The sequence below is a fragment of the Phragmites australis genome, chromosome 11 (genome assembly GCF_958298935.1).
Source record: "Phragmites australis chromosome 11, lpPhrAust1.1, whole genome shotgun sequence".
Classification (NCBI taxonomy): domain Eukaryota; kingdom Viridiplantae; phylum Streptophyta; class Magnoliopsida; order Poales; family Poaceae; genus Phragmites; species Phragmites australis.
The window spans coordinates 28,904,879-28,917,970 of record NC_084931.1 but is presented as its reverse complement, the minus strand read 5'-3'; the positions used below and the strand labels follow the sequence as shown (position 1 = coordinate 28,917,970).

General features: G+C 44.6%; 1 protein-coding gene across 1 annotated transcript; it reads right to left on the bottom strand.

Annotated features, from left to right (window-relative positions):
* Positions 1 to 7,752: 7,752 nt before the first annotated feature.
* On the bottom strand, positions 7,753 to 11,402 carry LOC133885791 (cysteine-rich receptor-like protein kinase 44). Its single transcript, XM_062325538.1, has 7 exons — positions 10,476 to 11,402; positions 9,453 to 9,590; positions 9,221 to 9,351; positions 8,894 to 9,104; positions 8,555 to 8,792; positions 8,328 to 8,478; positions 7,753 to 8,212 (listed from the first exon to the last, which is right to left on the bottom strand). The coding sequence occupies exons 1-7, from the start codon at positions 11,281 to 11,283 to the stop codon at positions 7,877 to 7,879; spliced, it is 2,013 nt and encodes a 670-aa protein (XP_062181522.1). The 5' UTR covers positions 11,284 to 11,402; the 3' UTR covers positions 7,753 to 7,876.
* Positions 11,403 to 13,092: the final 1,690 nt, after the last annotated feature.

Below are 13,092 nucleotides of genomic sequence, written 5' to 3'. Positions count from 1 at the left end.
ATAGATTAAAAAATAAAAAACATTGTGGTCATTGCTCTCATGATTCAAAAGATATTTAAATATCATGAAAATTTCAAAAAAAAAGTGGTATAGAGGATACTATGATCTAGTATTTTTATTGTACTTATCATATTTTTAGCTGAAATTTGTCATTTTACTTCTCATTGTATAAATTATATTTTTACATGAAATTTTTTAAGAGTTAGATTATAGTATCATATGTAACATACTTTTTTTCAAAATTAAAGAACCCCGCAAATTTTCAACAGCGTCGTGCTGGACGTGACTCTCCGAGTCAAAACCCACATAGATACGGCAACAGCCGTCAGACAAGGCAAGTGGATCGGCTCTCAGGCCCCAGCCCTCTCAACGGCTGATCTTCAGCCTGTTAGAATCGGACTCGCGCAATCAGCGCAATTTTTTAATATTTTATTAGAAAAGAGTAAAATAATATTAAAATCTGATATTTACATAAATAGATATTTATGGACGCTTCTCTGTCGACTTGCTACATGACAGTAGACTCTAAGTATATCAGTAGATTATTTGTCCCATAGATGATATTAAAAAAATTACAATTTTTTTATATGATATCATCTAGAGATGATTTTTATATAAAAATTATATCTATTGACGATATATATAACTTTGTAATTGAATATTTTTCTAATTTAATCTGTTTATATACTCAAAAAGTTGCTAGGACTTTTAGATATGAAATATATAACTAATTTCATAGACCCACTGCTACATAGGACCCACACCCACTGCTATGTAGCATGGCAGTCCGCACACAGAGTACTCACAGGTACTTATATTTACAAATATCAGATTTTTGTTATTATTTTTACCATTTTCAATAGCATAATATTATTTTTTTAAATCCGGAAATCAGCCGCATATCCGGGCAGGCAAGCCATCAGTGCAGCGTACGGCACGCTACAACGATCGCCACTCGTATCAGATAGTACTCGGATTCAGTTCGATCATCAATCGTTTTCACGTTGCCCGGACACGCTCAGCTCCGAGCGACGCGTCTAGGCTCCTGTTTCTCAACTTGGGAAAACGTAAGAACGCGACTGACAAGCACAAATCACATTAGTATAGGGTCCGTTTACATAGGTCGTGATTTTGAAATTTTTAATTATTTAAAGAAACGGTTGTAACTGTTAAATTTTAGTTGTTAGTTTTTATAATAAATTTTTAGTTTATCAACGTATTTAAAAGCTATAAAAGTCAATCCAAATCTGTTTGTTAGCTTTTAATTTATTTCAATTATAACAGTTTCTTCGGTCAGCCAAAAGCAACTATAAATCAGAACTAGAAGCTAAACATTTAGATAGGTTCTGGCTTTTTTAGAAAAAAGCTGAAAAAAAATCTATACAACCGGGATAGTCTTTTCTGACGGCTGCATCTTTTATTTGTTAACAGCAGCGGGTACAGGACAACCATTCAGATTCAGGGGATCTGATTTTTTGGCCTTTCTGAACCTTTGCATCACTTGTGGAATACGCCATTGGAAACGTGAAACCTGCCTCCAATGTAGCTTCCTAAATTGCACAACCAAAATTTAATAATAACTTCAGTGTTTATAGATAACAGCTAACTCTTATTACTCTGATATGCAGATATAAGAGAAATAGGTGAGAGTGAAGATAAAGTTGATGTTGAGAGAAATCTTGTTTATATAGAGTGAAATCTTTGAGAGCTAGAAGTAAATAAGAGATAACTCTAAGTATAATAAGATATGAGAAATTAAGTATAGAAATTTTTAAAAAATGTACTGAGAGAAATAAGAAAAATAAGAAATAGTAGCTCGAGGTAGATGTCTTTGTGACGCCGCAAAGAAAGGATGGAATTATTTACAGGTGCAAGTAGCAGAGTCTCAGATTAACTGCGGTTTGGTGCAGCTGCTAGCCTGCTGGTGGTATCGGTCGTTTCGTATCACGTGCTGCCACTCTGATTCCTCGTCTTTCAGCTGCAGGCCTTGGCCGGCCTCCGGCGGTCGCGGCCGCGGCTGCGGCCCCACAACGCCGGCCAGCATCCGATGCCCAGAGGCGCCTGTGTCCTGACAGATCAGATACCAGTTCGTTAGTACTGAAGTCACAGTACTGTGCTCCTCTGACTTTAACTCCCGAATCAGGGGATCATAATACGTGAAATCATGTTCCAAAGGCATCTGGAGCAATAGAATTAGCAGTGATTCTGAACGTGTGAACACTGTTTTGCAACCAAGTGGTTCCTTAAAAAAGTGTTTGAAAGAAGAAGTTTCCGAAGAAAAAGATTCAGCTGCTTAGCTAGTTCTGTCTACTTTGGTCAGACTGTGAGCCTTGTTTCTTTGCTTTCCAGGTCATGCATGAGTTGTTCTATTCTTGACTCCAAAAGGTTATCTAAGTCAAAAGGACGGAAGAATCATTTGGTCTAAAGCAGTGGGTTCCTTCTTCGCAAAAAAATAAAATAAAAAAATAAAGCAGTGGGTTCCTAGGAACCGGTCCTGAAAAGGAACTGATCCTGAGAAAAAAAATGCTTGTACTGATCACACCTTTCAGCGCCGTTCGGTTGAAAAAGAAAGTGTCAGATACAGATCATGCACTGACGATTTTTTTTTTTTTTTTTTTTTTTTTTTTTTTTTTGCTGTATCCAATTCGTTGGAAAGGATGCAATGACTAATGAGCACTAATAATATTATCAAAGAATGTAACCATCTCATACTGATAACAAAACGATTGTAGTAGATTCCTACGGGAGTTCAACTGTTTTATATGAAAATTCTGCAAAATAACTATATGAAAATTCTGCAAAATAACTATATGAAATTCATGCCTTCCAAACAGTCCGCGACACTATAGACTAGCGAGACATAGTCCATCCGAGATATTAGCTCCTTGTAATCTATGTCTTCGACTAATCAACTATTGACTAACGAACGACGACTCTTAATTCCAGATGTTGATATGAGTGCGTACGGCTTCATGATAAATTATGTTAATCCAGGGGGGCTCGATATGTAACTGTGTTCTACCATGGAAGTTGAATTCTTTCATGACAAGCAAAACAATTATAACCACATGATCGTCGGTTCGCCGCTCACCTAGCCTTTCCGGCAGCAACAGCAGCTTTCGCTGGCGCGCCTTGCCCCGCCCCGGGCGGTAGCGCCCCTCGGCCGGGGCGCGGCGCGGTCATGCTTCGTGTGAGCAGCCCCGGCACGTAGAAGTTGAGCAGCACGCCGTCTGCGCCTCCCCCGCAGCTCCCCCTGCTGCCGCCGCTCCGCTGTCCCTTGTGCCTCCTCTCCTTCACCACCGCCTGCTGCTGCTGCTTCGACGCCGCCTCCTGCCGCCCGGGCAACGTCGCGCTCTCGTGATCTTTCGGCGTCTCCGAAGGCGGAGCCGCGCCGCCGTGGCCCGCGCTTGTTGGCCTGGCCCCGGCCTCGACGAGGTCGGAGAAGGAGAGCTCGCGGCCGGAGCCGTACTCGCCGCCGTCGGGGAAGCCGGCGAGCAGGCCGAGCAGCTCCTCCTCCCTGCTCCCGGCGCCCCGCCGCGCCCGTGTGGACAGCGGCCTGCCGATCGCGAGCGCTTCCATCGCCTCTAAAGTTTCGCGCGCGCGTGTTTGCACTCTAAAGTTTTGAGAGTGATCTGTAGATGATGATGTGCTACCGTTTGGTAAGCAGCTTATGTAGAGCTAAGACGTGTGGTTGGGTTTCCTCCCTTGACTCGTTGGGTTAAGCAATGACACGGTCCAGAGTCGATTCTAGAGGAAGAGAATAGGACTTGAGCTTTGAGGATACACCCTTGCCAGTTTTCCCTTTCAGAAGCTTCTTTTTTGCATGCCTACAGGATAGGTTACCTATTGTCTATCCGTTCACCACCGTAGGAATCTGTCCGAGAATCTTTATCTCTCTTGATCTGTACGTATCTCGAAACAGATAGAATAATACAGTGCACAGTGGCACGTACCCTTAAGGTTAGAACTCGGCACCGGAGGTGAGGGGCTCCCGGTGGATCCACGTGCGGTGTAGCTATTAACCTAGGTAGTAGTTGGGTAGGCTGTAGATCTAGGTAAGAATAAGTTAGGTTTTTCTGGTGGTGACGTCCGACGATGCCATGCGGGGTTCTGTTGTAGCGGTGGTTTTGTTGAGGCTGGCGGCGGTGGTGACGTCTTCGTTTAGCGTTTAGGTTCTCGTCACCAATTCCGGCGTCAGCGATATCTTCGGTAATAGTCGTAAGTGGTCAGTTCTGTTTGGTCTTTTGGCGAAGGAGATGTAGCTTGTGTTCATCCCCAAGTTGGGGTTGCAATTTTGTGCCGGTATCTCACCCTTTGTGCACCCCATGCCTTAAATGTGTGCACCAGGGTGGGTTGAACTCTAGCTTCGCCCCTGATCGCAAACCTTCCTTTTCCTATTCGGCGAGCTGGTGGCCAACGGTCGTTCAATGGCTTAGATGTGTCCTGGTGGACCTAGAGCATTGGATAATGTGGCAGTTTTCAAGGATTGGAGCCTTTCGTTGGGGTGGCAGTGGAGCTCACTCATATGGTAGTGGTCGCATTCAGCGGCAGTGAACGGAGAAATTGAGCTCAGAACAGGAGAAGACCCACAAGGATTTCAATGTAATTTTACTTTTCTTAGGTCTATGATACAATTTGGGGATGTACTGTGCTTCCTTTAATATAAATCCATCCTTTTGAAAAAAAAGAAAAGAAAAGAAAAACTGCATCCGAGCTGAGACCGGTTTTTATTTGTTCCATATATTTTGGACAACAGTGTTTCGTTTAAGAGGTGAACCTGCCGTTATGTCTAGTGGCAAAGCACATGTCTAGGGTGGATGAGATCACGGCCGGGTTCGCCCCCTGGCCTACACCGTCCGACGTGATGATGTACATTTCGCCGTCAAATTGAAGCAGGCACGACTGGAGCCGGGATGCTAGCAGTTGTGCTACACGAGCTTCGGCGATGTACGGACCAGAAAGAGCGACAGAAAGTTCTGATGCTAACCGATCAACGGCCCGCGCTACGCATCGTGTAATAATGCGTACTTGGCACAGTAGCACGCCGGGGTGGACAGGGCACACGGTTTCTAGATAACGTGATTAACTCCATCAAAATCAACGCGGTAGTAAGGTGTCGTTGGCTTCTCGACGTGTTTTATGTGACCGGGATGGTCAACTACTTAGGATCTGTTTGTTTTCAGCTGCTTCTGGTTTTTATTTTTGTCAGAAGTTCAGAAGCCAGAAGCCAAAACAAACGAGTTTGTTGAGAAGTGGCTTCTGAAGAAATCAAAAGCTGCTTCTGAGGAAAATAAACTAGATGCTGAGAAGCTCGCTGAAGCTCGCTGAGAGTGGCTTTTCTGAGAAGTTATGTGCTGAGAAGCCAAAAATTTATTATAGAAGCTAACAAACTATTTCCAAAAATAACTCTTCAGAAAAGCCAAAAACACAACTTTTCAGGAAAACCAAAAGCAGAACAGACCCTTAGACTACTCATCAATGCTAAGGTAGTATGAGATGATGATAAAAAAGTAGTCCTCCTGAACTTCGTGTGCCTGGGAACATCAAATGGATCGGTCGATGTTGCTGTAGCCTTCCCGTTTGGAGAGGGGAGTTTTCGGTGTCGGGTTTTGTCCCTCAGATTTAGAGGGATGCCCCGGGCGGCAATTGAAACGGCGGTGAGCAGCGGTGCGGTGAGGCAACGGCGGTGGCACCGTGGGCTACAGGCGAGTAGTGATGCTGATGGAAAAACTTGAAAATAGATTAGTTAGTGAGGGAGGAGCTGTGACGATAGATCTGATGATGGGGAAGCCATTAGAGATGAATGAGGTAGGTAGGGAGAAGAAACGCAATGAGCGAGTGATAGAGGAAAAATATGACCAGAGGTAGAAGATGAACTCGTGGATATTGGATTAATATCAAATGGTCCAGTAGTCACTGAGAGGATACTAGTATTCATGCGCTGCATCGCCCACATCATATGCTTTATAGAAGGTTCGACATGTGACATGGTTGAACTTTTGAAGGTTGAATTTGTCTTCACAATTGTCGTGGCTCGTCTCGTTGGAAACCTCGCACGCGGAATTCGGCAAAACGCGAACGGCGAGAGCGTGGCGCGTGCTACTGCGCGAGCCGACATAGAAAAGGCCGAGATTTTGGCCCAGCCGGACTTGGCTCAGGTCTCTCGGACATCCTAGGGGGGCCAGCCCATACCACGATCAGCTGTAGAGCTTGGTCCGGGCCATTTCGTTCCGGCCCACTGCATGGTAGGCACGTGGCCCATTACGGCCCACAAGCCGGAGGGGGCGGCCAACTTCCACGATAGAACTTGATACACACCTCGTAAATTGCAGTCAACGGAATTTGCCGCTCCACAGTCCACGTTCGCCGGCGATGCTTCCTTCGGTGGAGGTTTTTTTTGTGGTCGCCGGTGATGTCCCCGGGGCTTAGAAGGAGACCCGGGGCAGCAGGCTGGCCTGGCGGTGACGGCGGACGCGGGGACGGGGCGGAGACGGGAGGAGGCGAGCAGGGCGGGGAGCTCGTCGCACAGAGCAGGCGGCCGTCGGGCCATGCACAACAGAGAAAGCAGACGAGCGGGAGGAAAACGAAGAGTGCGTCTCCGTCGGATAAAAATCGAACGGCTGAGAACATCGACCGTAACAAAAGGAAAAAAAATTAGATTGAAGGGTAGCATCACCCAACTCGATATGTTCCGCGAACTCGAACCAAATTGAATCACCAAGGATTCCTTTGCTCGTCCGTGCGATCACAACAACATTAAAACTACGAATCAATTCGAACACAGCAGTTCAAATGAAATCATAAATGTTTTTAGGACAAAAGAAACAGAACTGGATGCACTCTTGACAGCTTGAACTACCAAGCATTTCATAACAAATCAGCCTGGATACACACATGCCGTGACTCCTTTGCGGTAAGTAATCCGAGTAAGTTGAACCACGCCAAGTAATTTATTGCCCATTCTTCCTACCATCTGATCCAATATTTCCACAAAACAACCAATCACTTTGGATAGTATGAACTAGCAAGGTTAGTCTCATTGCAATATTTTATCACCATAATGTTTGATTAAAAATTGGTCTCTTTGGCTTTTTTAATGAGGTTAGTGTCATTTAGTTACAAAGCGCATAAAATTAGAAAAAGAGATAATATTTATGTTAGTAGAAGAAAAAATTATTTATGTTCCAAATGTGTACCGAATCGTATACATGTATTAGTTCAATTCGTATTACGATTTGATCAACTGTTAAAATCATCTGTCAGATATAGGCAACCTAACCAAAATCAAAATAGATTTACTTTACCTGCTTAATGCGACGACCTTAAGCAACACAATACTTTTCAATTTATTATATTACTAAGAATTTTGGATTTTATTTTTATTTTTATTATGAATTTGAGCTATTGATTAATTGTATTTTACATGAACTTTTTATAATACTTTTTAAAGACTATATTTGATATGGATTTTTCCAATTCTAACCCTAATTTTAATTATTATTTATTTTATTTTATTTAGACTCTTTATTTAGATATTTTGCTTCCCAAACTATATATAAATGGAACTACTAATTTTTCATATCTTTTAATTCCGAATTTACCTAATTATTAATCGTATTTGATACAGACTTTTTTGGTTAAATCTAGACTATTAAATGCCCATAATAATGAGTGGTCTAGATTTATTTTTTATATTAACGTGATAATTTTGTAACCTTAAGAGTGAACATGGTGATTCATTTCCCCCTCAAATATTCAGTAATAGATAGATAGATTCAAATTTGAATACTATTCCTTTAATTCAAAACCAGATGATAATTTGGAGACAAAGCGCCATTGTTCACTGATTGTTCGACGTCGTCGATTCTGATGACCATCAACGCGGCTCCAAATCGGAGACAGAAACATCATTGATCGACGGCTCCCGAGCTGCCACCGGCCCGTTGCGATCCGTGCTCCGCCCGCGCGCCTCAACTTCAGTGAGTGCGCAGCCGGGGACCGCGAAGGCCGGCGCGGTGGGCGCCGGCAGCGTGATGGAGCGGCTGTTGAGCATGACGACGACGGACGCCATGCCGGGCCGGAGGTGCGGGTCCTCCTGGACGCAGAGCAGCCCCACGTGGACGCATTTCAGCGTCTCCTGCGGCCGTCGCCCCTCGGCCGGGCAGCCGTCCAGCAGCTGCTGCACGCTCCCGCGGCTCCAGTGCCTCCAAACCTGCCCGTGGCCACAATGCATGACAAGAATTAACTGTCGATTAGTCACGATACGAAACAAGGTTATACTCAATGCGTGATGAGATTAAGAGGGATCCATTCGAAGGTTAAATTACATAGGTAAGCAGATCTTCAGAAGGTCCTGAAGCATGTGTATAAGTGTTGCGCCGGCCGGTGGCGATCTCGAGGACGAGGACGCCGTAGCTGAAAACGTCCGATTTGGCCGAGAAGATGCCGTGCAGGGCGTACTCCGGCGCCATGTACCCGCTGCATTTTCATGGCACGGCATGTCAGGTAAACACAAACGGAGGGTGCTGCCCTTGCTAGCCAGCGGCGAACTTACTGTGTTCCGGCAATGCGGCTCGTGTTACCCACGCTCGAGTCCATGTTAAACAGCTTCGCCAAGCCAAAGTCCGAGATTTTGGGGTTCATGTCCTCATCCAGCAAGATGTTGCTCGCCTTGAGGTCGCGGTGGATGATCGTAAGCCTCGAGTCCTCGTGAAGGTACAGGAGCCCTCGGCCGATGCCCTCGATGATCTTGTGCCTCTGTCCCCAGCTCAGCTCATGTCGCCGTGCAGGATCTGCAAGTTCAGTTCAGTTTACTCCACTTATGCAAACGCAATAGCTGAGTGATCTCAAGTGGACCGTAGGATCATGTTCGTCTGAACAGACTATGAAGTACCGAAAAGGATTTTGTCGAGGCTATTGTTGCTGAGGAACTCGTAGACGAGGAGCCTCTCGTGTTCTTCGATGCAGCAGCCAAGCAAGCGCACCAAGTTCTTGTGCTGGAGCTTTGCGAGCAGCACGACCTCGTTCTTCATCTCCACTTGTCCTTGCTGCGAAGTTGATGACAATCTCTTCACTGCAATGTCCTGCCCGTTTTGCAGTGTACCCTGAAGAACACATTGAGATCAGACCATAAATCTGTTCTTATGCGAAATATTATGATCAAGTATGTAGACCAGGTTACTCAGATTAATTTTCAGGCTCCAGCCTTAAAACTAGTTACTTTGTAAACTGACCCAAACCCGCCTTCGCCGAGCTTGTTTTCTTCTGAAAAGTTGTCAGCGGCAGTTCTTAGGGTGCTCAAATCATACAAGAGAAACTCTGAGCTTCTCATTTCTTCATCATCTCCATGCCCTGTTCATAAGAGAACATATGAAAACAGTCAGTCCTGAATGTCTCACAGCAGTATCATAACAGTTCTTCGTCAGATAAACTAGCCTTGTTTCTGAACTTACTAGCGCTTGCAATCTGTACATGCTGGTGTGGTTTCCTGTTCCTCTCGCAGAGATACACACCAAGTAGCAGCAGCACCAACAGCGTGACAGCAACAGGAATTAACACAACGAGGTCTGTCCTGACAGTGTGATTACTTCCTGCACAGAAGCTATTTCAGCTTTTGCTAAGATCAGACATCGTCCTAGCTCTGAAATTGAACTGTGCTAGTAAAAAAACATCACGATTTTTTAACAGGCTTCCTAAAGAACTTTAAGACCATATCAAAGTCCGTCTCACGTAGTCAGTCATGTTTGGAAAAGACGGAGGCAGTTCCAGAGCAATTTTTATCCAGTCAAGCGCAAGGTTGAAACGAAATGTCCTAAAGGAGAAAGGAAGAAACAGTGTGCAGACACTGGACACGTTAACTCAGTGACAGCAGGTAGTGGAGTTCAGAGCCACAACAAGTGTCGACTGAATACTTCCTCAGTTTTGCATGTAAGCTGATCTATACTGTTCTTCTCTGATCTAATAGCTAATATTTGTAAATGAAAGAAAAGAGAGATATACGTCATATGTATAAGAATAGAATATTTTTGTGAGACCTAGTCTTGTAGAATTTTCTTTTGCTTTGCATGGCCTTGCCGGAAGGATAGGCGGTTAGTAGTACTTCTAGAACTTGGCAAGCTAGCTCCCTGCAGCAAGAAAAACCTTGTCGAGGCAAGCGAGCTGGTTTGGCTCTCTCGTTCCAGCAAGGCGAGCTGAAAAAGAGCGTGGGTTGCTGCTCTATATGTCCTACTATATGATGTCGTAATATTTTATTGCAAACTCATTTTTATACAAATTTCAATAGAAAAGTACAAGATTCATAATAAATAACCGTTGCGCTTGCCCAAGATTCATAGTAAATAACCGTTGCGCTTACGAGTCAAACGTCATGTGCAAAACAACAAAACAGCATTTAGGCTAGCCTCCACTAGCTGAGCAAACGCGCTCTAAACACGTTATGAAAAAGATAGGACAGAAGACCGGAGACCTTGACTCACCGTTTCTTCTTGGGTCCGCGTGATCGCTGCCGTTGACGGACCCGCCTCCCGTGGAGGGAGCCGGAGACATCGCCGCCTCGGCGGCCTGGGCGTTGTAGAAAGGGTAGACCTCGAACCGGATGGAGCATGTCCGGTAGATGACCTGGCCGCCCTTCTTCCCATCGCAGCATTTCGGGATGTCACCGACGGCGCTGACGAGGCAGAGGTTGCAGTCGTCGGCGGTGAGGTCCCGCGTGCACTGCGCCATGCCGTAGATGCTCACGAAGGGTGTTACGGCCACCGAGCTGACCGCGAACATCCGGGACGCGTACGGCGCCCTCGCCGCGAGGTCTCTCATGAGCGGGCCGAGCCTCGACGTGAACTGCTCCGGCTGCGTCGCGTTCTGCGGGTTCCACCAGTAGCGCAACAGCGACGTGTCGACGGCGCCGAAGAAGCTCACGTTGGAGTGCCGCAGCAGGCAGTAGTCGTAAAAGAGCATGGCACTCTTCTGGCCGGGGCACTTGCTGGCCATGTCCTGCAGCGAGCCGTCGAGACACGCGCGGCAGTCCGACGGGTTGACGTCGGCGCGGCACTGCGCGAGGCCGTACGCCTGGTCGGGCGCGGCGCCGGTGGTGTTCTTGGCGAACCCGGACGACGCAGCCGCGGCAGCGGGGAGGGAGGATAGCAGCACGTCGAGGTTGGCCTGGAACGCGCTGCCGCTCGTGTAGTTCATGTTGCTCGGGCAGTAGATGGGGATTGAGTCGTCGGCGATGGTCGTTGCGGTGAGGAGGGACGAGCAGAGGAGGAGGAGGGGGAGAAGACCGGACATGGCTCCCGCGGGAAATCGGCTGATACAATGGGGAAAGCTCGTGGAGAAGGCTGTTGCTAGTGCACCACGGCCACTGCAGTGCTCATCATGTAGCCTCAGTGCTCTTTAAAGGCTTGTTGGGTTTAGGACATCTCCAGCAGCTACCTCAAATTTTTATCCTCAAAAATATTATTACAGCATCATCTATCACTATTACAGCATCCCTTATTTTTTCATCTCCAGCAGTTACCCCATTTCCTATCTTCTACTCCTCTTTTTCTCTCTCTGGGCCCGTCTGTCAGCCTCTGTGAATCTCTATATTTTGCATAACTTCAACTATGAGGTCCATGTTAGATCTAGAGTTTATATAATAAATAAAATTGTTTAAACTTTTATTTTTAGTTAAAAATAAAAACTAGATAGGTCAACTAAATACTCTTAATCTACTCACAGCTTTAAGACCTAGCTCCGAGAAATCTTAGATCTGAAGCTGTACCAAACGGGACCTATATATATACTAGAAGGAGGGTGCGGCTTTACCGTGCTTGGTAGTATATGCCTGCTAACCCTCAATTGTTAACACTCGCTTCGCTAGTCTCACTTGATAATACATATCCCATATATGTATTTTGTAGTGTAACTAACTTTAGTATTGCCTATATCGTCTCTCTATTATGTTTCTTACTTGTAACATATGACTTAGTATTATAATATCACGTATAATTCTAATATGGGTTAGCATTGATAACTTGCTATAATTGTACAGATCATGAAAAATAGAAGAACTATAGTAGATGGTAATAAGGAATATATTACAGTAGTAGACAATTAGGTGATGTGTATGAAAGTATAAAAAGTATTAAGCGATGATAAGCTAGTTCAATAAAATATATTCACAAGAACTTATACATATGAGTAAATAAAAAGTAGTAGGTAAGATTGGAGATCTTCATTCTTGACCTTTCGATATAAAAGCGGTATTGGAGTTGTATGGTACTAACAATTTGGTTGATTGATGCAGAAGATCTTCAATTCGCTTGGACATTGTCTACAAAGCTAAGAATATGTGATTTGTGTTGCATATTGTATCTGCTTGCACACCAAATTGTATTTTGTTGAGGATTTGCTTCTGACAACTATTGTGAACATAATAGAGCTCTTGTAATATATGCCCCCAGGACTCTGCGGTTTCATTTAGCAGTGTACCTTGTTGTTGTATATGGGTGAGAAGTTGTGGTTTGTGATGTTGCTGGAGTAGAGTTGCTTGATAATTGTAATCCTGAATTTCTAGGCTATGTGTTGTTTGGAGATACTTAATAGCTTCTATAGCAGTATTGTCTTTAGTTGTGTTCACTGTAGTTGATGGTAAACCTATATGTCATTGATTTTATCATCGGTGTATGAATCGTCGTGATGTAGGTAGAACAAAACTGATGCAATGCATATATCTTCATTTGCCCAGTCATGGTAATATGTAGCTGATAATGGGTTCGGCTGCTTTAGAATTTCACCAAAGATAAGCTTGGGTGCTATTTTAATTTTGTGTGTAGCCTCATAATGTCCTATAAAATAAAGGGAAGATAAAATTAATAATATAAATGTGTGTATGAAACACTCGTAATGATTATTATGTTTAATGTGGAATATACTTTGCAGTTGCGCCATGGGTTTGTTCATGAGACTGTTGAAGTCCGTATTGATACCGTTTGCTTTAGGATAGAACATTTTTATACTCTGATGTGAAGTAGTGGCTAAATCTTCCAACCATTAGGCCAGTTGGCTCACTTAACTAAATATATAGGGAATAATAGAGTTAGTTGGTGATTCGTC